This window comes from Halichoeres trimaculatus, unplaced genomic scaffold (assembly GCF_033239565.1).
Source record: "Halichoeres trimaculatus isolate MK-OKI-2021-1 unplaced genomic scaffold, fHalTri1.1 fHalTri1_scaffold_2, whole genome shotgun sequence".
Taxonomy (NCBI): domain Eukaryota; kingdom Metazoa; phylum Chordata; class Actinopteri; order Labriformes; family Labridae; genus Halichoeres; species Halichoeres trimaculatus.
Genome location: NW_027437180.1, coordinates 24,466,534 through 24,492,028, shown reverse-complemented (window position 1 = coordinate 24,492,028; position 25,495 = coordinate 24,466,534). Strand labels below are relative to the sequence as shown.

Sequence of the window (25,495 nt, the reverse complement as noted above, 5' to 3'; positions counted from 1 at the left end):
CACGCGCACATCGGAGAGTATTTCCGAGTGGGTTTTCTGCTGCTCTCCCTTCTTCTCTTCCTCTCTTCCTTCTCTGCTGGGTCTGCTCCCTGAGCTCCATCTGACAGCTGCCATTCTGAGGTGAGTTCATTTCAGCGAAACTTTCAGACTATGAAATAAACGTTGACGAGCATCAGCCAGGTGAGTGAGGACATCCAGAGTCTACCTGAGGACGAAAAGGAGACATGTCTGCTGCGGGCAAGTTTGACAGCTTCCGCTAATGTTGGATTGGAGGGCACAGAAAGGGAGGCAGTGAATGGAAACTAGGCAGGAAAAGTTTTTAATACATGTTTGATTAACAAAACAGTTGGACTGACTTTTTCTCCACTCAACAGACTTTTTCTCTTATCGCCGAAGAAACCTCCGAGACTGTCAAAATGGTGAGTCATTTTTATTTCACATGATCTTTTTTTTGCTGTCATCTCAGATCAGAAGATCAATAGATCTTAATTCATGCTGATCGGATGGTCCAAAAACTTATTGTCCGTGAAGTCCGTTATTTATGCAAATGTGTGAGTGACAATACCCTCTGAACTTAAAGACAACGCCCACATTTTTTATTACATAACTGAAAATAGAGTCGTAAAGTCAGACAGAATGAACACAGTCTGACTTCTGTATTTCCTGTTGCTAAAACACTAGAGTTTGTTTGAATGTATTACTAAAAAAAAGGTACAATAACCTACTTTCTGCAGATGTAGCAGAACATCTGTCATAGATAAAGGAAACTGTTTGCTCAGCAAGCTTGAACATTCAGTTCAATGAGCCGCTCTTTTACTAAGGTAGATTTCAGGATTGAACAGTTCATTGGTGACTTTCGTAACACTACTTTTTACTTTATGTAGTCTGTGCAGTTGTGCGTGTTTGCTTGTGAGGTTGTACAGAGGTTTCATTTAGGGAGAAGTTAGGGAAGTTTGGTGTATGACTCATGCAGGCTCTGGTCCATATGGGTGGGTCTCTCCTCTTCTCTGTGTGTCTGTGTGTCTGCGTTTAATACACACTCTTTTCCACGTCTCGCCTGAAGTTTAAAATGGCCCTCCCTCTTTTAAAGGGGAATCAGTTTTCTTCCTCTTTGTCAGGGTGGAGCCATAGAAAAACATTTTGTATTTATGATGATCCATTTGTTACAGAGCCTTAAAGGGAACTTTCCTCCAGTATCAGATGATTTAACGGGGCTTCTTTAGATATAGGACTAATTTGAGACTTAAAACATCACTGATAGTTATCTGGGTTTCCCATAGAGTTTTTTGTTTTAGCCACAAAAGACTAAAACAAGAAAAAATGATTCTATCAATAAGTGAAAGTGAAAAAGCAGATTCCTCTGTGTCATAGACTGAAAAGGTGTCAAAAGAAATATCAGAAACACATAAAGCCAGAAAGCCACACCCTTACACTGAGTGGCGAAAACTGTCAGTCAAACATACTTTCAGCCCAAATGAACAACTTCAACTTGCAACTTCACTTTTTTATGTTCTCAAAATACAACAGAAGAAATGAATGTGTTTTTTGCTTTAGTCAAACTGACCGATATCCTGATTCCAAGCAGTGCTGCTGTGCTAAAACGATTAAAGATTGTATAACATTTTCTGATAATGTGATGCTTTTCTCAATGAAGTTGATATATTTTGTAAAAGATGCTATGCCCCATATGTTCTTGTACACAGTGTTCTGAAAACTGCTTCCAGAGTATGTTGTTGTCATCCTGACAAATGTTCCCATTCAAACATTTTATGATCCCCCAGACTTGTTCTTCATGTGCAGAGTTGTATCCAAATATGCATATCAAAGCTTTAATCAAACAATGAAACAACTGCAATTACTTTCACTTACAAAGGAATCAATGGCATTTTGTTGAGTAATTTTTCATGAAGCAAACAAAACTTTAATATCAGATGTTTCATCCTTGGTGTTCCTTTGGGAAAGGGTGGAAGGCAGTTGAAGCAGCCAGCATCTTGTACTTTCCATCTGGCCTAACATAGTGAAAGTCTTTTAGTGTCCGATTACCATCTTCTGTGGTATGTTTCTAGATAGAGGGACTGTGCTTCTTCCAGACATGTTTTAAGTTATGCAATAACTCCTTTGAATTGTCTTATACATTCCTACCTTTTCCAGTCTTAAAATTATCCGTGTGCCCCTTCAGAACCAATATTTGTTATTACCCATATGTGTGTATTGATCAATATTTGCAGTAACTGTCAAAGGATAAACCCCTTAGCTTAAAAAAAAACCACAATATGTGTTAATCTAAATTTCTCAATGCCATTTTTACCGTGTGGCCTTGGACATTTCCTTTTGGTCATTGCCTTGATTAAAACAGTAAATCATGCAGGGGGAAGTCTGGAAAAACTTGACAGGGAATGGGAATTTGAAAATCAAATAAGGTCTACACTGTTCCTCAACCTGTGAAAGACATAAAGACATAAAAGCTCTTAAATAGCAGGTCAGTTAGTCATAAAACTTATTTTTGACATCATGATATGAAACTTCTGCTTTAACAGCTGTAACTATTGATTACAGGGCGTCTCTGTGGTCATTACTGCTGTGATAAGACCTGTATGGTGCCACTGTCTGTACTCTGAAGCCTAGATAGCAGCTGTGACAGTCTTTGTTTACTTATGGTGGGTCAGCATACCTCCATCAGAGACCCCCGCCTCAAGTCATGTCTGAACTCGTTCCAAACTTATGTCAAACCTGCCTCTAACATTCCAGATAACGTGATCTGCATTGAGTGGTGTTGTTGTCTGAATATCTTTCAGTCCAAGCCACCTTCTGCACTCTGATTAGATTTTGTTTAGCTAGAGGTGCTGAGTGTGTTTATAGAAAACTCGTGGACATGTTGGCGTTCCTTCCTGCAGAGAGAGACAGAGTTCAGGCTGTTAACAGCCACTCGGTTTTTTTTCCACCAGATTTCAGGGTCAAGATTCCAGAGACATTCCTGTGGTTTTCCGCATAAAACATCTTTATCCATGAAATAAAACATTTTTCCATTTCATTGTATATGTTTCACGGGAGTGTCTGGGATGAGTTCAACAATGTCACAGACATTACAGACAAATTATCCCTGCCCTCTGCATTCTGCCTGTCTTCACTGAGCCTCATTCTGTTTTGAAATATGATGTTGCCATATAATCATTCTGACTTACATTTTTACTTTTACTTTATCCATTATATTTAAATAAATTCACAAATGTCAGGCAAAGAGGATAAAAAGGCTAAAAAGGGATGTGTGACGCTGGTTATGAAAGAAGACTGAATGAACAAAGTGGTTTAATATGAGCTTGTATACACATCTGCTTCATGCAGCTGTTAGTCATTATGCTCATTCAGCCTGTCTAAAAGGAGGGAAGTATTAGAGGTGTCCTTGCACATAAAACATCTTGGTTATAGTCAGTGAGACTTAATGTATACACAATTAAGTTTCATCAAGCAGTTTAAAAGTCCTTAATGGTGTCAGAAATACAGTGCATGCATGACTCTTTACATTTATTTAGCATAGTGCTTTAAAGATGCAAAATATTTGATGAATTTATGCATACAAGGATTCTAAAACCATACATGCCAACTTCTTCAAACTTACAATTGATTTAGTATGGTATTATGTTGATGTTACATCTGGTACATCTTGATAAGCAAGCAGAACCATTTCTTCTGACGTACTGACTAGGTGCGGGACAAATTAAACAAGCGTAAATAAAGTCAACATGCTTTGAGTATATAGATAAGGACAGAGTGACTCTACTTATTTTGCAGCAAAAGAGTAAAGAAGCTGTGACAAAGCAGGCCTTTGATTTAGATAGTCAACATAAAGATGAGAACACATCCAAACTGCCTATAAAAGTCTGCTGGAAACTTGATATGCTGTTTTTAAAAATGTTGATAGCCACTTTTAGGAAATAATTTGAAACTGTAGTGAGAGTTGATATAGATTAATAAAAAAAAGAAACACATTTTTATCTCATCATGAAATAAGTCTTTTTTTATGTTGAATTATTTATTCATGTTATTATCATTATAAAAATATAGAAAATCCCAAAGTTAGAACTAATGCTACTTCTGTGTTTCTTATTATAGCCTCTGTGCCATGGTTTGTCTTGACTTGTGTAGTCTATCTATTCCAGTCCATGGAATATTTTAATGTATTTTAAGCCGCAGCAAAGAGCTCCAGTACCACTAATCCACCACTCTTTTTTCTTCTGTGTCGCAGGCTTTCAGAGGAACCATCAAACCCAGTGCAAACTTCAACGCCAGTGCAGATGCTGAGGCCCTGAAGAAAGCAATGAAGGGACTAGGTAAGATGCTCACTTTGTTTGTACCATGCCTGTCAGCACTGTGTAATGTGATACGTTGAAGGCGTACGAGTGAGTACTACAGGTACAAGAGGCCAATAAGAGCTTTATGTTGGGAGTCTCTCTCTGAACTGTTACCATAGTAACCAGTGTTGCCTGTACAAAACTCCGCCCATGCAGCAGTGAGTCATAAAACCACGAGGGGCAATAAAGCTTGAGTTATTGTCAGCAAACTCATCCTCTTACTCCTACTGTGGGTTATGATTATATGGTTTAGAAAAAAAACTATCATCAACTGTGACACACAGAGCATGCTAAACAAACACTTCCTGTTTGGGTGAGTAATCATTGTGGTTGTCATAGGGACCGATGAGGATGCCATCTTGCAGCTGTTGACGGCCCGCAGCAACTCCCAGAGGCAGGAGATCAAGGCCACGTACAAAACTCTGTTTGGAAAGGTTGGATCACATTCACAGCTGTGAAACACATGATCACACACATGACATACTGCACAGATGCTTTGGATGAACTTCTGTGGCACAATGCTCACACCTTTCTGACACGATGGAAGACAAGCATCCCTGTGGCTCTGTCTTATCCATAAGAATTTTCTGTATTTATACCTGTGGGTAGTGACAAGATCAGTTTTGTTGATAAGAATAGGGTTTGTCAGAACGTGAATGCTGTGGGGCATTAATTAGAGTCAGTTGGAATATTTAACTGAGAATGGTGACTCATCTTAATTTTTGATTGAGTAAGAGGCAAAGAGGTGGTTTCAAGGTAGGCCTTTAGCCTCCTGGCTAACCTCTACAGTTTGTCTGTGCTCCTCACTGCAAGCCTTAACATCCTAAAAAATTGAAAACAGTTGTAGCTGTTTCTAGTCTTCATGCTAAACTGGGCTAAGCACACTGACAATTTGCCAACTAGTCATGAGGGTGTTTTTGATCTTAAGCATATCTTCAAAGGCCTGGTAAGCTATTTGAGCAGAACAAGAGGCAAAGCCACAAATAGGGTTCAGATTATTGAGAAACTTTCAGAGCACTCATGAAGTAGAGAGATGAATGCTCAGAAGGTTATAAAAACTGAAACAGGACCTACAGTTGTGCCTTTATGCATACATACTGAAGCTTCAAACTTTGTTGCCTCAGTCACAGCATTAAAGCTGCAGCCTGACATGCTCAGAACGTCACAGTTTGTACAGAACAGGTCATCAGCAGAAAATCCAAATATGTGACATGACAAGATAACCCAAACCATTAAGAGTATTTTTACCACATGCATCAACCATAAAACCCTTCACCATAAAGGTCCAGAATTCACTCTGAGTACATCTTGTTCTTTATGCAGGATCTGATTAATGACCTGAAGGGAGAGCTTGGGGGCAAATTTGAGACCCTGATTGTGGCTTTGATGACTGCACCCCTTGCTTATGATGTGACCTGTCTCCGCAATGCCATCAAGGTAAGTGATGTGATTGTCACATATTAGACATGATGTATAATACATGGAGAGTTAGGAAAATGATGTTTCATGTGGTGATTCCACATCTGACCTGCAGGGGGCAGGAACTGATGAGAAGGTTTTGGTGGAGATCCTCGCCTCCAGGACACCTCAGCAGGTGAAGGAAATCATCGCTGCCTACAGACAGGGTAAACACACATGAACACACACATACAGACTTACAAAACTCATACAAAACAGAAAAATGCTGCATTCTGACATAAGAGTGTTGGAATTTATTCCACGAAAATTGTCTACTGAAAACATTGTTTTCAAACAAAGCCTGACATAACCTGATGTAGAACAATTAAATCCAAAAGTAATAATTGTTTTCCTTCATTCAGAGTACGATGACAACCTTGAGGAGGATGTGGCAGGTGACACCTCTGGTCACTTCAAGAGGCTTCTAGTCATTCTGCTGCAGGTATAACTCCTCATCGATCATGTTCCTCCTCATCTTCTCTTTCACATCTTTCCTGTCTCCCCTTCCCTCTTTTCTTTCCTCTTCTCATTGTCTCGTGTCTCCTCATCTCTCCCCTCATAACTGAGATTTTTGTCCCTCCTCAGGCTAACAGGCAGACAGGGATTCAGCAGGATAAGATTACTAGTGATGCTCAGGTGAGTCAGCTGTTTATTGATGCATGACTCTGCTCTTCACCATCAATGGTGTCTTTGTGCTTCTGTTTGGAATGTGTGACAGTCACATGGTTTTATGAAGAGGACCTAAGTTCTGGCCTTTGAGGTCTGGTTGTGTGATTTAGAGGTGGGACATGTGGTTTGCATTGTTAATTTTAAAGTTGTTATACTGCCATCTAGTGGAGGGAGCAGGTTACACCATATAAAGAGGTCATTGGGTCGAGGTTTGAAAAACTATATTCCAGTTATAGCCTAACAAAATTATTGAAAGAGTGTTGATTATTTTGCATGTATTTATCCTCTGGTCAGGTTGAATCCAGTTTTGTTTATTTTATATAAACCATTTTTAATGTATTTGAAAGCAATCAAACAATACTTTCATTGCTTCATAACATGCCTACAAAGTTAGTATGAAGGTTGCCAAGCTCTTTTTTTCATTTTTCATGTGTGATGTGAGCCCATGTGTCTCTGTGATTGCAGGCCCTCTTCAAAGCTGGTGAGGAGAAGTTTGGCACCGACGAACAATCATTCGTCACCATCCTTGGAAACCGGAGCGCTGAACATCTCAGAGAAGGTGAGAATGAAAAAGTAGCAAAAACTTTTTTCGCAGCTTTCACAGGATGGCCAAACTCATCCTGAACTTGTGTGTTTCAGTATTTAGTGCTTACATGAAGATGACCGGGTACGAGATGGAGGAGAGCATTAAGAGGGAAACTTCTGGAGCCCTGAGAGATCTGCTTCTAGCTGTTGGTATGAAACTACCCCAGAATCACTCCTTTTTTTTTTATCTGACCTTGACGATTTATCAATAACCTGTGTTCAAACCTTGGATGTCTTCTGTCTTTAACAGTCAAGTGTGCCAGGAGTGTTCCAGCCTACTTTGCTGAGACTCTTTACTACGCCATGAAAGTAAGACAACAAGGATGTCTGGAACGACCAATCTACTGTCAATGGTTTTATACAAAACCTGTGTAAAAGCAGTCAGTTTAAAAAGCTTTAGGTGCTTTAAATCAGAAACTGAGAAATTTTCATTCATTTATGTATTTAGGTAAATCCTTAAATGTGTATTTATGTTGACTGTTTTGTTTTATATCCATTAGCACAGTTATAGTGGGTGTAATTTCTTTAAAAATCAACAGGAAAAAAAAAAAGTCTTGATTTTTACAGTCAGTATTTTATCAAATGTGGCTGTAGACTTGGTATGGTATTGACTCACTTTTGTAGCCAGCCTCTGGTGGCCATCAAGGGGACTGCAGATCATGACATTTTCTACAAAAGAAAAAGTAACATTGCTCAATCACTTATGGATGTACAAATAAGGAGTATAAGGTTTTAGGGTGAAAAAAGTGTCTGTTTTCGTTTTAAAAACTAATTTCACTGCCTCTAGGTTACAAACATAAAATAATACATCATTTTAGCTGACCACTCAGTGATTTTAATAAGGTGCCTATCCAGATGCAGTATTTTTTATTGTTTAATGAAAAATAGATAAACAGTTTTTGATATTTAAAATACATTAATTATAACACACATTCATCACATTTCTGTTTGTTTCCTCAAGGGTTTAGGAACTGATGACAACACCTTGATTAGAGTGATGGCATCTCGCAGCGAGGTGGACATGTTGGACATCAGAAAGGAGTTCAGGAGGTTGTTTCCCTGCTCCCTGCATTCCATGATCAAGGTACACACACACATACACACACACACACACACACACACACACACACACACACACACACACACACACACACACACACACACACACACACACACACACACACACACACACACACACACACACATACACCTGTATGATCCACTTTTATGAATGACCAAAAACAACTTCAGGAATCATCACCTTTGTATCTTGTTCTTGTGCTGCAGGGAGATACTGGCGGAGACTACAGAAAGGCTTTACTGCTGCTCTGTGGTGGAGACGACGCGTAACCACGCTGTCAAACAGTAAAACAGGAACCACACCTGAAGTGCCTCTTCTCTTAACCTCTCATGTTTGACAGAGGTGGCCTCATCAGGTCTTTTTAAAACTATGACTTTGAGTAATGTCTTTGAAAGGTAGCTAACATTTCCTTTTTTTTTAAACGTCCATCACAGCTTTTGGCTGACTAATGTCTTCAATATGACTCTAATTATACCATTTATACATGATGCAATGCTTTAGTAAGAGACCACAGTTGTTTTTTGTTTGCACTTTGCATGGCAGAATTAATACATGCAATAAAAAATGCAGATGATGAAGTACTATCTCTCATTGCTTGATTATCTCTCAGCTCCTCCTCTGTACTGAGACTGTGTATCCATGAAATGACCACTGAAAGCCACTAGAGGGAGCCACAAGAGCAGCTTTGATGGATTTCCTGAACGCATCAGATCATCTATTGTCTCATACTTTTGTGTGCACAATTAAATTAAGCACATTTAGTCATTTTAAAACGCAATAGTAGAAGTAGTACCAGCTTTAGCACTTAAAAAGTTTCATTTGATTTAACACACACAAAAAAGTGTAGGAATCCAAAATATACTTTTTATAAGTCAAGTGTATTAAGAATAGTGCAGATAGATATGAATATAGATGAGAAAGCTTTTTTTGTCTTTATAGAAAGTGGAATAATGTAAAGAAATGCTACATCTACATGTGCATTACATCCAGGCACCACAATTCAAAGAGTCTTTGAGTTACAGAACAGTCTACTGCATAAAAAAGTAAACTTTTAGAAATGAAATAATTCTCATAATTTATTAGAAGTAATGCACATGACAGTGTATTGGTGTGTTAGGGTGGGCAGGATCCGTGCTCATTGGCATACTGGCAGATTATTTCGAGATACAGCTGGTGACATAACACACTACTCCAATGCATCACTAAGTTTTATCTTAACCTAAAGAAGTCGAGCGTCATACTTTTTTTTTTTTTAATTTTATCTCTTTTTAATAATACAAATATAACAGATAGCTTGAGCCAAACATATGTGTGCATTGTAGTGGCACAGAGCATAAATAGCTTAAATTAGAGTCACGCAAGCAAATAAGCACTTTTGCCCATAGTTATTACAGTTTAAAAGCTCAAAAGTATGTAAAGAAGAAGGTGGGTACCAGCTGGTATAGAATAAACATTAAAGTTAGATTATAGATTCTAAATGTGGCTACACTGCAGTGTAAAGTTTGAATTTATTGTGTCAGATCAAACTAAAAAAAAGCTGAGCAGAACCAAAAGTTTTCATCACAAGCAGATCTCTGTTTGTTTGTGGTCATTTGTGCACAAAAACTGCGGTCTTGACTTCATTAGTACAAAATAATATTAATGTATTTGGATTCTATATTAATTTATCAGCTGATAAAGTTATACTGCTCATCACCTGTTTCACAGCAGAATGTTTTTTTTATGCATGTTTCAGTGTTTGTGTGTGTGTGTGTGGCTGAAGGAGGGGTCATCCCAGGTTCTTGTTCACTTCTCTTATTGTTTCCACGGAGCAGTTGCCCTTGATTGTTGCCTCAGAAACGGGCAGCCAATAACACGGTCCGATCAGCAGGGTGTGGGTGTCAGGCCACCTCGAGCCACAGGAAGAACAATACCTCCAGCTCCTCCCACTGCGCTGCCTCGCGTGTTTTTCTTTTTCGGTGTCTGTGGGTGGGCATGTGTCTGCTCAACTTCATGGGTCACAGCTGACATACTTAGTGGAGCGTTGAGTCGTGTTTTGATATTTTTCTTTTGTCTCCTCCTGACATCCAGCCCCTCCTCTCTTTCTCCATCATCACACTGACTGAGCCACACTGTGGGTCAAGTTCAAGTTGACCTAGACGTTTGTTTTCTGAAAAGCTCTTCCAAAGTCCACTCTGCTTTTATTTGTAAACACAGCTACGAAGATTGTTAAATTCATTATGTTAATTTAGCGTAATCTGGTAGAAGTTGTTCTTTTAAATTGCTAAAGGAAGATGAAATCTCTCATGCATCTAGAGACTGGTGTGCTTACATTTCAGAACTGCTATTTCCATTCATTTTTCACTGCCCATAAAAATGAAATGGCTTTATAATAAAAGACAAAGGCAGCAAAGGTGTAGTATTCTATGAAGCATGACTCAGTGATTGGCATGATCAAAGTAAAGGTTAAAGTTTTCTCAGGAGTGAGTTTCAGGAACAAACGCCAAGAGCAGACAGGACCGCCATGGCTGAAGTACAAAAAATGTTCAGGCAGGGACTGAATGAAAGTTGGCTTCTGTTCATACCACAGGGCTACTGAGAAGTGGAAAGGTTTGGGGTGTGGGCAGGCTGGAAAAGTCAGGTGATGGAGAGAGGCAGGAACAGGAATTTCTGAAGGCGAAAGTGGCGAAGGTTTGTGTTTATTGAAGAACAGATTATTGTAACAGGAATCTTTGGCATTGATTAATTGATTGATTTGTCTTACATTTAAAACAAGTAGCAACCTCTGGTGTTAAAATATGAGGCCACTGTGGAAGTATTTAAAACTGCAGTTCATTGAGTGTCTACTTGAGGCAGGCTCCACTCACACACTAAAGAAACATATTTACCACAAAAAAACAACATGTTTACAGCCAATTATGAAAACAATTAATGTTAGGAGACACTTCTTTCCAGGACCAAACCAGACTGTATATGACCCAGTAAGTGGTCACTGACTTTCACATTAAGGGCCCCCCTGCTGACCAGCTGCAGTATAGGTTAAACCTGTTTCTCATAAATAGAAAATGGGTCTAACTAGAAAAGGAAAATGTTTAATAAATTTTTCTTGAGCGTGGCTTTTGTCATTTATTTTAGATCATGCTGATTTATGCCCAGATCTTCATTTTTCTAAACACAGGAGTCACTGAGCTTTTCAAAGACATCAGGCCCCGTTTACGTGACAACGTTTCATCTGAAAACGCGAAAACGCAGTGAAAAGAATCTGCGTTTACACAGAAACGCAGAGGGACTGAAAACGCTGTAGTAAGCATGCCAGGCCTGCAGGTGGTGCTGATAACTGTCTTGTCCAGAAGCAGCTTTTGGAAGATCTCCACCCAAGTAGAGTTGAGCCGATCATCTGGTGTTTCAGGGAATATTAAGTGCAAAAGTGGAGTAAAAGATGTACATTTTGTATGAAGACAGTCAGCAGATACAGCAGATTAAGCAGCACAAGCACAACACGGTAGTTTGCGATGATCGTAATAACGGTACTGTTGTGCCGTTGTATGCGCTTGCGCGAGTGTGACGGCAGCGTTTCCACTGAAAACGCCAGCTGACTGTTTACACTGCAACGGTGTTGGCAGCATTTCAGAAAAATCCCACTCCAGTGGCCGTTTTCAAAAGTTTGCGTTTTAGGTCAGCTGACACGCCGTTTCCATGTAAACGCGAGGCTGAAACGCAACAAAACTTTTGCGTTTCACCCTTAAATTGTCGTTGCGTAAACGGCCCCTCAGTGTCTGCTTCAAATCAACACGAGAATCAGTGCCCACCTGAGGCATCTTTGACATTATATCAGTTGGTCAAAGGAGTGTTTTCACCAGTAGAAAGAGTGTAACATCAGGTCACTTCCCTTAATGCCTTGGCCTCATTTCAGTTTGTCAAAACCTTTTGGCTTCACATCGCTCAGTGTGTGAAAATGAACGCATGACATCCATCACTTTTAAAGTCAAGGACCAGACTGACTTTGTTCAAACGGTGTATTTAACCATAAATGTGAAATAACTGTGTCTTTCTTTTAAATTGTCTTTAAAGTCTTCTTGTCTCAATCAGACTATGAGCTAACCAGCTGCACTGAACAGCAAACTACATCAACATTTAGTCTAAAGCCTGCATAACTGTGCTTACACCTTTATTGTCTGAGCTGTACCCACTGCTGCTGGGATTATGTCTTCACATGACAGGCCTGACACCTCAAAAGGACTTTGAATGAAGTTGAGACATGTACCCTTTATGTCAGGGTTGGCAAAAGACACGCATACCTGAATATGACTCAGGTGAGATGATGACTGTTGACTAAATGTGTTTTCCTTTGGGAATCCCTTTTCCTCATTATGGTATTAAAGGGTTTTGCGTCAGTTTGAGGGTGCTTGGCTTGACTGGACACCATCTTTAACTTGAAGAGTGAAATTTTACACACCAATTTTAAATGTCAGAGTGAATTATTCCACAGAGAACAAAAAAGTGTCATGGTAGTGACAGTGGAAATAAATGTTATCTGGAAATGAACAGTTTTCCATTCAAATGCAGGACAAGTTGGGGTGCAGATGGGACAAGACTAAAATAGCAAATTTGAATTGCTTAAGTTCATTGAACAGTGATAATAAGAGAGCTACGAAGAAGGTCCTACAGGGACTCCAAAAGACACTCAGGCAATGCTACTAATAAAAGCAAACTGTGCTGATATTAATGAGAAAAACATTGACCATCTGTGGATCAGCTTAAGGTATCGAAAGGGAGAGAAATAACTTCTCCTTCTGTCAACAAAGTCTTCAAGTCTATAAAGTGTAGTGCATCCAACCTTAAGCACGTTTAACTGAGGTAATGATCGACACGTCTTTATCTCTAAGCACCTGTGTGCTTGTACAGGGCCGGCATTGCCTGAGAGCAAATTCCATGGAAAATGCCTGTATGAGATAGAGGTAGAAATAACACACACACACACACACACACACACACACACACACACACACACACACACACACACACACACACACACAAAATCCCATCCAAAGTAGTTCAGACATTGTGTGGCATGTTGATAGGGGTGGGTACCTTCCACATTTGAAACGATACGGTACCAATGTCCGGTACCTGGCAATAGGTACCAGTATTCAACGGTACGACTTTTCTGTAATTTTTTTTGTTTGTTTATGTGGTAAAAAATATGTTTATTAATTTTTTTTTCAATTTAACATACTTGATCTTCCATATATAACCTTGCAATGCTGCATTCATATCTAGCATGGAAAATCGTCTACTCTTCCACTCCCTCACAGTCACAAAGATGCATTCAGGTATCTAAACATGGTATCTTTTGATTTTTACATGAATTGGTACCTGGTACTTTTTACAGAACTCGGTCGGTACCCAAAGTACCTTTTTCGGTACCCATCCCTACATGTTGATCAAAGTAGATTGTGATGGTTTGCAAATCATCTCAACTCATAGTACTTAAGTGAACAATTAATCAAATAGTGCAAAGAGATCATATCAAATGTGAAAAATGAGATGAAAAATAAGTTTGATAAAAGATAATATCTTACTTTTCATCTGATGCCAGCAACATGCTCTCAAAAGGTTGGCAAAGGGACAACAAAACACTGCTCCTGGGCTTTTACATGGCACTGCATAAAAAACAGATATGACTCTGGAGCGGAAATCTCTGCATGGGCTAAAATTCACTTTTGGAAACCAGCTTTCTGTGAACACAATTTGTCACTGCATTCAGTGGGCTAAAGCCCCTTTTAACAAACTTAGGTGAAGTGGTCTGACAGACCAAACCATGGCAGTCTTTTTTAAATCCACATGCAGCTCCAGACCCTGCATCTGTAATGGTGTGGGAATGGATAAGTGATCACAGGATGGGTGGCTTGCACATGATGAGGGCACAACCAATGCTGAACAATACAAACAGGCTTTAAAGCAACACATGCTGTCTGCCATGTAGATAATGTTTTTTTTTCTAGGGAGGACTTCTGTGTTTCAGCGATATAACAACAAAACATTACAACAGCATGACACTGCCAGAGCCCTGATACTTAAGTGGACTTCCCGTTTTCGTTGATATTTTACACGGCAGTCGTACTGTTATGTAATTAGGGTTTGTAGGGTTTGTAGGGTTTGACTACGACAAGATGCGTTTACTTTCTTCTCTTTCCCTATTTTTAAAGTAACTCAATAACAAGAATGAGTACACACAGGAACTTAAAATCTTTACATCTGTCAGTTCAGATGTAGTTTTTTACTAATCTCATTAGAGCAGAAGCAGTGCCAGGAATTTGTGGTTGTGAGTACAATCATCTGAGAATCTCATGTCATCTCATTTTACAAACTTCACTTTTTGTAAAAGGGTGAACTTTAAAGAGCCCACCCACCGTGTGATTTGTAGCACACTCATTTGAGTCTGAAGTGAGAGTGGAGAACATAATCCTGCTGGTGGATCTTCTGTTTGATCAAAGCTTGAATGTGGCAAAAGATAAAAGAAGTAAACCCACATGATGAGGTGGCAGCTGAAGCTTGCAGCACTGACCATCAGATGGTATCCTCATTTCCTCTCTCACCCAGAACCTTTAACCCCTAACTACTTCCTCTTTCTTGGAATGTGTCCTTGAGCTCTGGAAAAGGAATCCGTAAAACAATACGTCTACAAAATTCCCGTTTGTGTCTTCAAAGAGAGTGGACTTCCGTTAATGGTAGAGATCTCTCTTCAGCTGTCTTTTTTTAACATGTCTGTCTGAGGGGACAAAAAGCAGCAGGTCAGAGGTCAGGAGGGTCGAGAGCAGACAGGAAAGCATTAAACACACATCTGCGGTTGCACTTGTTCAAGGATCTCACACACACACACACACACACAGGGATACACAGCTGGATTATCGCAGCCCTAACTATTTATAAATGGCTGCTAATGCAGCTGGCTGCTGTCACTGAGAAAGTAATTAGAGGCTGCTGCAGGAAACAGGAGGAACAAGCCTTTTATTTGGATGCCATGCACAATCACTCCACTTGTGTGTATGAAAAAAAAAGTCTTCAATAATGGGTGTGTGGTGCTTTAACCTGAGGGTATGTCAAAGATGACAGGAAGGCCAAGATAAGTACTTTATCTCCCATCATAACTTTATATATAAGTTAGTATAAAGTAAGAATTAAGGGGGAAGAAATTTGATTTTTTTTTTTTTTTTTTTTGGGAAATCCAGTTCAGTGAAAATCATTCTGAAATGACTTTGACACTGCAGACTAAGATGAGCTTTTAAGTAACACAATGAAACAGTGAAATGAAAAAATAAAAAAGGCAAACAGCTCCAGGCAGCTCTGCAGTGCTTTTCAGCTGACTGGTTCAGGATTAAGTCCAGTGTAAGCAACATGCAGGAAAAAATGATTATATATCAAATTACAAGCTGGCTGTGACAAAGTCCAAACAGTTTTTGAGCTACAGTATTGCCTCTGACTCAGCATATCTCCAATCACTGGTCAGGATTTTGGGATGGCCTATCGCATTTCAAACGAGGGCATCCTGCAAAAACACCCCTGTAATGAACCTGTTCCACTCCTTTCTTTCCTTAACAAACTATCCAACCATCGATCTTTTAAAGCTAAGTAACCTGCACTTAAAACTGTCTCAAAAAAGATCACTGCCAAAACCTGATAACACAACTTCACTGTAAAACTTTGATGTCATCACAAAAATGTGATCGAGACACAATTCTGGATCGAAATGTATTCTTAAAGGAGAAAATCCAAATTAAACATGGGTTGCTGCAACGTACTGAAGAAAAACATTCCAGACACAACACAAAAGATGAACTGCACCTGATGGTTGATACTGTCAAAGCAGATCAAGAGAAGCAGATATCAGCAATCGAACAAGAATTTATGACAGAGTTGATTTAGACAGGACACGTTGAGTAAATAGAAAACATTTATTTTTGGTGCATTAATACAGTGATGTTTACAAAGGTGATGGATAAAGTTGACCAGAGGTTGAGGAAATACCATTGAATATGTCAAGATTAATGGCTGTTTCAGTAAAAAATAAAACACTGTAAAAAAAAAGTAAAATCTGAGTAAAAGCAAAACTTAAGAGCTTTTATCAAACACACACACACACACACACACACACACACACACACACACACACACACACACACACACACACACACACACACACACACACTTCTGAATGACTAAATAAAAGTACAGAGGTTAGTTTTACTTCAAGTAACAAATGTATTCAACGTGCTAAGGGCCAAGCCATAGCTCCAAGTGTTGTGTCATTGTAATAAATTATAAGGATGCTGATCCATAAAGTATTGGTGTGTGATTTGTTCTTTTCTGCTTCAAGTACTTTGACTATTTCATGTTTAATAATACATTTGAATGTAAGAAGTGCTGTGTAAGTGGCAAACATATATAAATTGAAATTCTCTAGTAACAGTAAAAATGTACAAACACGATATTTTAGAGATACTTTTGGTGATATATTACTGCATATAATGGAAATGATGTATTTTCTGATAAGGCTGGTTAAAAACTCCAGAGAAGTACCTGATAACATTGCCTTCAGCATGAGTTTAGTCAGATATGTTTGAGGATGATTGAAAACTGTACATCAGTCCCTTTAAATCATGAAAAAGCACACTGGGGGAGACTATTTGTCCATTAAATGTCTGAAAGGAGAGATATTTCGATAATATGTCATCACTCATACGGAAAGCAAAAGTCTTGTGTTAAAATCCTGTATCAGTATGATCACGTCCACACCCCCTGTTTGAAGCTTTAGCAGTCCTCACTCTGCAGCATGGAGATGAAGAACGTGCACACGCTGGCCCACCTGCCGCAGTTCTCCTCCGCTCTTTTCTTCCTCTGCTGCTCCGTGCAGGCTTTGGGTCCTTCCGGAGCGGAGCTGGTGGGACGGGGTGACTGCGGCTCGGTATCCTCAGATAGCCCTCCGGACTGAGCGGAAACCATGGAGCTGCCGATATCCAGCTTGAAGTGCGCATCCCGGGGCGCGCGCTTACACATGCCAGCCCTCACCAGCGCGCGGTCGTCATAGCACACTTTGCTTTGCAGCCTCTTAAAGGCGCGTGCCACTTGTTTCCAGAAGCCCTTAGGGTCGGACTCATACCCTGGGCAGCGGTGAGGTTTGCCGTTGTATTTACACTCCAGATCGGTCACCCCGCCTTTGATGCGCGCCTCCGGGTTCTCACATTTGACCGACAGTCGAACAGTATCCCCGACATCCTTTGCCCCCCATGTGCACTGCATCTTTTTGTCACTGATGAGAAACTTGCCCCGGCCGGTCGCTGGCGATTTCGACCCGCTTCTCTGCGCTCTTTCTGGGGCTGAGGTCGCGGCTCTGCCCGCTCCTCGGTTCTTATTGCGAGCACCGGAAGAAAGAGAGACCTGCTGCCCGAAGAACAACAACAGCAACCAGGGGGCGAAGGTCTTCAGCAGCTGCATGCTTTTTTTTTTTTGTTTATCACCTGAATGGAGAACAGAGGGTGTTATAACAGACCAAGAGACTCAGTGCTGGAAATTTTTCTTTTCTAATTTATGCCTGCACATCTAGAAAATAGACACCAGTTTATTAATGAAATTTACAAAAAAAAATAATAATAATAATAAGAAAACAGTTTTAAACTCAAAGTAAGGTTGAAAGATAGTTTTATTTTACATTTATATATACAAACAGACATCAGAAAGTCACAAACGAAGTCTGACTTACCAAAACGTCAACGTAACTGTGCGTAAAGCTGCTTCTTCTGGCTCTCCGTGGTGCCGCACATGGCTTTCATACAAAGATGCTGCGGCACGCCCACTATTCCCGCCCAAAATCACACACATACACACACACTTTTCCGGAGAGTTACACGTCTCCATTGAGGAAAAAAAAATCCTGGCAGAGGTTTCTCTTGGGAGATCGGAATGTGTTTTGTTCTGGCATGACCTGACATGTCCAAAATGAACTCCCGCCTTCACCAGACAGTTCAACGAAAGATCAAAGAAACCGTAAACCAAAATTGACAACGGATCAGCGTGGCAGAGCATAGAGTGGGTTTAACCTAAATAGCTTTAACAAGCCCATTTACCACATTACAAGTCCAACTCAAACACGCACGCAACACGCGCGCTGTTGTGGAGGCTCGCCTCAGACTTTCCACCAATCCGCTGCTGCTTTCAGCGATGAGAGAAGAGCCTCCTGTTACTCACTTCCGGCATTTGCACGGACTTGTCCAAGCGGGCGACAAAAAGACTTGTGATAACATGACTAAAGTGAAATATACCTAATCCCTGATAGAAAGAGCTCACTTTAATCGTCGATTAAAAATTCCTCAAAGACTAACCTCACATATTCAGACACATATGGAGAGTGCTGCATGGGATGTATTTCCCATTTACATTAACTGTCTCATTAACCCTAAAACATGCTAGTAGGAAGGTGTAGGCTGTAATAAAAGAAATAACAGGACCCCAACTGCACTTTAAAAGGTGCCAAAACCAGCAGAGTTGTTGAGCATGTAGGTTTGGGGAAAATTTGTTAAATCCTGTGATTGTGAGTAAGAAAAAAGCAGGGAATAACAAAGCTGACTACCTCAGCATTTAGTGAAATCAAAGGGACAATTTAAGATCATGTTTATTGTGATTTGGCGCTATATAAATAAAGCTTGAGTGTGGTGGTTTTCTTGCAAAGTGGGCCAAGTAAGGGCATAAGGGGCACCCTTTAAAGTAGTCATAGAGGAATCCAGGAGGGCATCGATATGGGACCCTATGAGGCTGTTTGCTCCTTGAATCTAAGAATGTGAAGAAGAATCTTAAAAGTCCTGTTAAAAATCAAGGTCATACATTATTCATCAATTACTTATCACCCATCTTGTCTCTTATATTGATCTAAAAGCTTTACTTAAAATGATTTCATTTTAAGGGCTCAGCAGGCACCAGCCAATAATTTTATAAAAACAAAACAAAACAAAGAAAATTACCAAAGAGTAAGCAAAAACACTTTCAATAGAAAGGGACCAAGAGTAGATCCCTGGGGAATTCCACAAAAGGGAGGATTGCCAAAAGAAGAGCCTTTCCAAACATACATTTCAGCAACCTGTTTGCTTTAGCAAATCCTAGATTAACCAGCAACTTCTTTGGCCTTGAAGCAACTTTAGTAGGGTTGGAGATTTCCTGTGACCAACTGCATCAATGGCTCATCTGATTGTGGGTTTAACAGACCCCAAGTTGCCTAATTTGAGGCAGGTGTAGCAACACTGACCTTTATCTTCCTCCCCCTCACATCATTAAGTGCACAGGTCTGTGTCATGTCAGATAATCAAGGACAGAAAGGGCAGAATGAAAAGTGTATGAAAGTATAAAAGATGTTCAAGAAAGAATATACATATATACCCAGGGCAAAAAGTCAAACCAAGAGCCACTTCACTGACACTGGAATACTTTGAAAAACAGCTGATCAGGACATTTCAGCAAACACACTATAGCAAAGAAAGTAGAAGAAGTTTTTAAACGTAAATAATTAAATGACATAGACCTCTTGGATTTTCCTATCAAAGTCTGTAATTAAGTCATAAGGAGTCTGTTGTATAATTCTTTGTCTGTTCCAGGGAAAAAGAAACAAAACTTTTTTTTTCTATGACTGCAGAGTCTGTCATTTCTTCTGGATGCTGACATTGACCACATTGTTAAATTAGATTGTCTTTGTTCTGGTAAAAGCTCTGTTATCTATCCAGGAGTGACACATTAACCACACATCAGCCCATCTTCTCCTCATAGATCCCCCCTCTCTCCTCTTTTTGACTTCCTGGCATTTATTGAGTGAGCTCTTTTATTTACTCACTTCACAAGAGATGTTAGAGGAAGTTGTGAAAGTTGTATATCTTTAATCATGCTTGGCCTTTTTCATTTCTCCAGCTTTGTTCCAAGGACAGTACGAGATGACCTTTTTAATTCTGTAACTCGCTATCACTTGCACTCCCATCCTGTTTTCAAACTGTTGAGTTTCGGTATGCAAAACCCATCTTTCCATATTTGTACTTTCTGTTCCCGGCAGTAAGGGGGGGGAGAGATATGATTCACACACACACACACATTCACACACACACACATACACTTGTAATCAAAATGTGTCTCTTTATAAGCGCTGTCTGTCTCTGTATTCTTCAGTGCAGCGTCATGCTCCAAAGTGCAGTGTTGGGCTTCACACTCTGTGTTTGTTGTATGGCCTGTACTCCTTGCAAGTAAAACCATTGGAAAACTTATTTTCTTGACTCGAGTTCTCTTTTTGAATGGATGTCGATTTGAACCTGACATTTACTCTGGTGCCGTGACCCGGATCCCAATAGATTCATTTTCTGACGTGGGGGGAAGACCAGCCGAAGCCCGTCGACGGCCAGCCTGCATAGGACAGTGCTGAAAGAAAGTCCTGGGAGGTGACGTTCTTCGCCAGGCCGGCAAATAGGTGTTTTCTCCACACGCCAGGACTGGATTGACGGGATCCGAGGAGGACGAACCGAGTCAACAAAATAACCACTATATGATGTGAGTATGATACTCATGTGCACGCGGTGATCCTTGTAGAGTTCACCGAGAACCTAGTCCTTGTAGAGTCTAGGGGTAAAGTGCATGCGGTGATCCTTGTAGAGTTCACCGAAGAACCTAGTCCTTGTAGAGTCTAGGGGTAAAGTGCATGCGGTGATCCTTGTAGAGTTCACCGAAGAACCTAGTCCTTGTAGAGTCTAGGGGTAAAGTGCATGCGGTGATCCTTGTAGAGTTCACCGAAGAACCTAGTCCTTGTAGAGTCTAGGGGTAAAGTGCATGCGGTGATCCTTGTAGAGTTCACCGAAGAACCTAGTCCTTGTAGAGTCTAGGGGTAAAGTGCATACGGTGATCCTTGTAGAGTTCACCAAGAACCTAGTCCTTGAAGAGTCTAGTGTTAAAATAGTCCTTGAAAGAGACTGTTTGAAATTGTGATACCTGCAGAAGAAACTTTTGAGAAAAGTTTGCTGTATGAATGTGTGTATGAGAGTTGAGAAATGAATGCTATGTTTCTTGAATGAAGCAGCAGTACTGGTGGAAACCTAACGGTGTTAACGCAAACCAGTAGTCTGTTGAAGTAGTTCATGAAACCTCTGGATTAAGGGAAACAACGTTGTCATAATGGGAAATTGTTATAGTTGTGGTAAGTCCTCCAAGGGCCCGGAGGCACAAGGAGATGAAAAATATATGCATTATGCTATTAGAAAAGAGATGTCCGGACGAAATAAATAAATAAATAAATAAATAATAATAAATAAATAAATAAATGAATGAATAAATAAATAAATAAAAATAACAATAATAAGTAAATAATGAATAGTAAACAAATAAGGAATAAGACAAATGGGAAGATGGAAAAAGAAATATGATGTTTCAGGAAGGTTGAAAATAGAAGAGAAAAAGAAAATTGTCAGAATGTTAGAAGTGAGTGTAGCCATGAAGACAGGGAAGTCAAGAACAAAAAAGGAGGTAGAGTTGGCTGCAGCCAGGGTGTGGCATGATGAGGCAGAGAAAAGACAAAGGGCAATACAGGAAAAGAAGCAGAGTAAAAGAGGACAAGGGGTTACGTTAGCAAAAAGATAGTGAAGAACAAACGGGGCGTAAAAGAAGGAGATGAGCCAAGGTACAGATATGTATTTAGGCCGTGGCAACCCAGTAAAGTCAAGAAAGTTTGTGTAGCGTTGCCTGACGTTAGAGAAGATCCAGAAAGGTGGATATAAAGCTTTTTAGACCTGATGGATATATACAGGTTCAATGGACAGGAAAGCAGGAAAAGCATTCCAGACCCCCTGGGATAGCCTGGGGAAGGATTAAATAGGAAATCATATAAAAATAATAATAATAATAATAATAAAATTTTCGCAGACAGCCCCACCATTTTCATACAAGCTATAATTGCATGTTTGTCCACATTCCAACCTCCCTGTGGGAGTCAGATCCTCACTTACATTTATGATTTATTAGTTGCATCTGAAACAGAAGACAAATGCAGGACTGACTCTCTCGCTCTGCTGTTACATCTCAGCAAAACAGGAAACAAAGTTAAAAAGCAGAAGCTACAATGGGTGAAAAAACAAGCAGATTATTTGGGTTATTGCAGAGCTTGGATTCCCCACTATGCAGACAAAACTGACCTTCTTTTGCAACTCATACATGGCCAGCCTATGTCAGACAAAGTGATATGGACGCGAGAGGCTAGTGATCAGTTTGATAAGCTAAAACAAGAACTTGCATCCAGTACCGTGCTGTCACTACCAGTCTATTCCAAACCCTTTACCCAGACAGTGGACTGCAAAAATGGTTTTATGACGTCAGCATTACTTCAGCAGCACGGGATGAAAAACAAACCTCTAGGGTTCTTTTCAAAAAGATTGTACCCTGTTGCAGGCTCTTTACCACCATGTGTACAAGCAGTGTGTGCAGCAGCTATGGCAGTACAAATGACAGCAGATATTGTGTTATTTCATTCTCTAACTCTGCTAGTTCCACATGCAGTGGGTGTCTTGCTTTTACAAACTAAGATGAACTTTCTGTCGCCTGCTAGACAACTGTCATACACTGCACTTCTCTTATCACAACCTCACATTACCATTAAACGCTGTACTGTTCTCAACCCTGCTACACTGTTACCTACAGAAGAGGACGGAGCTCCACACAGTTGTGTAGATGACACTGAGCAGCTCCAACTGCCAAGACCAGACCTCCTAGATACGCCCTTACCTAACTCTCTGTCTTGGTATGTTGATGGCTCGTGCTCTAAAAATGAACAAGGAAAAACACTGTCAGGCTATGCTGTAGTGGACCAAGATGGTCATATCATCGAGGCTAAACAAATAAGCCCAAAGCACTCAGCCCAAGCAGCAGAACTTATCGCTCTGACCCGAGCATGCATCCTGGCCGAAGGAAAAGAGGTTAATCTTTTCACAGACAGCCAGTATGTCTTCTCCACAATAATTTTCTTTGCTAAACAGAGATGCTGATACAGCAGCTAAAGCAGCTGCACTAGGCACATATGGAACATCTGACATTTATGTTATCACTGAAACTAAACCAATTGACCATACAATTCTCCAAAACATGCAGAACAGTGCTCCTAAAACAGAAAAAGAAGCATGCACGGTTCAAGGTGACCTATACGTGATTAATGGAAAATCCATTTTACCAAAATTACTGTACAAAGCAGCAGCTATTTTGAGCCATGGGCCTTGCCATGTCTCAACAGGAGGGATGGTATCAGTAATAAACCAACATTTTTATACATTAGGATTTAATTCCTTTTCAAAAATTTTTTGCAAAGCATGCGAAACGTGTGTCAGACATAACCCACAAGGAAATATCAGACCCAAACGAGGGAAATTTCCCAGACCAGAATATCCTTTTCAAACGTTGCACATGGATTTCATTGAACTGAACAAAAGTGGTACTTATAAGTATTGTCTAGTACTTGTAGACGCATTCTAAAAATGGGTTGAGATTGTCCCAGCAAAAACAGCAGATGCAGTGACAGTGGCAAAAGCCATATGTAAGACCATAGTACCCAACTATGGCATGCCAGAGACCATTTACAGCGATAATGGCTCTCATTTTGTAAATAACATTGTAAATAACATTGTAAATAACATTGTAAATAACATTGTAAATAACATTGTAAATAAGTTGACTGAAAACTTGCAAATAAATCTGAAACATCATTGTGCCTACCACCCACAAAGTGCAGGGTTGGTAGAGAGAACGAATGGAACAGTAAAAGGCAGACTAAAGAAGTGTATGGAAGAAACAGGACGACCCTGGCCAGAATGCTTTGACCTGGTTAAACTGTATATGAGGATTATGCCAGGAGAAAGTGGCCTTAGCCTTTTTGAGATCCTGTATGGAAGACCTTATAGATTACCTGTATTCTCTGAAGATTTAGACAAATCAGAGGAAGAAGAGACGCTAGCAGACTACATGAGAAAGATGCTTGAAAGCAAAGCAGTGTCCAAAGCAAATTTACTGCCATCTGATTCTGTCTCTTCACAGGAACCACTGAAGGTGTCTCCGGGCGACTGGGTGTTCATTAAAGTCATAAAAAGGAAAACTTGGTCCAGTCCACGGTGGGAAGGCCCATTCCAGGTCCTGCTGACCACGCCCACGGCTGTAAAGATCGCCGAGAGACCCAGTTGGATACACCTCAGCCACTGTAAACTACAGAGAGTGCTGGAGCCTCCAGACAGGTAGTGGGGAAGTCAGCCTACAAAGGGGTTTCACCTTTTAGTGGTGATTCGTCTCAACGGCTGTGAAGAAACCAACAGATCCCTACCTGATTAGCGGAGGCCCTCCGGTGGCTCTGTAGTGGAACAGCAATGCCTCTGTTGACCGAGGACAGACCGCGGAGGCGCGGCTTCCGTTGGTGCGCAGAAGGCTGCTGTGCTGTGGCTGTGTGTCTGATTTTGATTTTAGGAGGAGCTACGTGGTGGTTGCTACAAGACTCCAAGGTCGAGAGAAAAGGTCGAGGTGACCCCATACCCCACACATACGCTGCTAACACCTGGTGGAAGTATGCCAACCACACCGCTCAGATGAGAAATCTTACAAATTGTTATGTGTGCACTCATTTGCCCCAATCAGCACACACACCTGGTATTTGGCCCTATTCCCTCAATTTTGGTAAAGCCTCATGCCTGATAGGACTGTCAGCGCATCCTGGGATTGGGAAACGCCCACACAATGCTGATTTCAGCAAACCACTGACTCACTCCGGACGTGGGCTCTTAACAGCTCACGACTGCTCAAGCCTTAAGGACCTAATGGCGTGGCTGCCGGGAAATGAGTCCTTACCCCTGCCTGGTCTAGTGTTTACACCTTCATCATGACCTCCACTCATCAACACCTCTCTTCAAATGACAGAAGACACAGTCGCTCAGTTCCAGACATTTCAGAGATCCCAAAAGAAGAACGTATCTGGTCCCACCTGGAGAAGTTCCGTCTCCAATTAGTTCCCTGGGTAGGAGTGGGAGTAGCGTTGAATGAGATCGAGGTGAACAGGTATGCCATCATGAGATTGATCAACTACACCATGGCCATCACACGTGGAATGTCAAAAGAACTTGCAGCCCTGCGAGAAATGGTGTTGCAAAATCGCCCGGCTTTGGACCTTGTCACAGCTGCCAACGGTGGCGTTTGTACCATCATAGGTGACACCTGTTGCACTTACATTCCAGATGAGACTGGCCATGGAGGAATTATTCACCAAGCACTCCAGAACTTGACCGCCTTACAAACGTATGTCAAAGGACACACTCACGGAGCTACTAGCTCGTGG

General features: G+C 40.6%; 2 protein-coding genes across 2 annotated transcripts; one reads left to right on the top strand and one right to left on the bottom strand.

Annotated features, from left to right (window-relative positions):
• Positions 1-8,683, top strand: anxa5b (annexin A5b). Its single transcript, XM_074689243.1, has 13 exons — positions 1-120; positions 375-419; positions 4,244-4,328; positions 4,689-4,783; positions 5,673-5,786; positions 5,884-5,974; positions 6,170-6,249; positions 6,393-6,443; positions 6,942-7,035; positions 7,116-7,211; positions 7,312-7,370; positions 8,023-8,145; positions 8,349-8,683. Exons 2-13 carry the CDS (start codon positions 417-419, stop codon positions 8,409-8,411), a joined length of 954 nt encoding a protein of 317 aa, XP_074545344.1. The 5' UTR covers positions 1-120; positions 375-416; the 3' UTR covers positions 8,412-8,683.
• A 7,441-nt stretch (positions 8,684-16,124) lies between these two features.
• LOC141811255 (fibroblast growth factor-binding protein 1-like) lies at positions 16,125-17,624 on the bottom strand. Its single transcript, XM_074699241.1, has one exon. The coding sequence runs from the start codon at positions 17,614-17,616 to the stop codon at positions 16,933-16,935; it is 684 nt and encodes a 227-aa protein (XP_074555342.1). The 5' UTR covers positions 17,617-17,624; the 3' UTR covers positions 16,125-16,932.
• Positions 17,625-25,495: the final 7,871 nt, after the last annotated feature.

Bases quoted from the DNA above. Each gene is read 5' to 3' on its own strand.
- anxa5b (XM_074689243.1), top strand. The intron at 6,250-6,392 runs GTATAACTCCTC...GTCCCTCCTCAG, and splicing joins TTCTAGTCATTCTGCTGCAG to GCTAACAGGCAGACAGGGAT. The intron at 7,212-7,311 runs GTATGAAACTAC...TGTCTTTAACAG, and splicing joins AGATCTGCTTCTAGCTGTTG to TCAAGTGTGCCAGGAGTGTT.
- LOC141811255 (XM_074699241.1), bottom strand. From the start codon at position 17,616: ATGCAGCTGCTGAAGACCTTCGCCCCCTGGTTGCTGTTGTTGTTCTTC.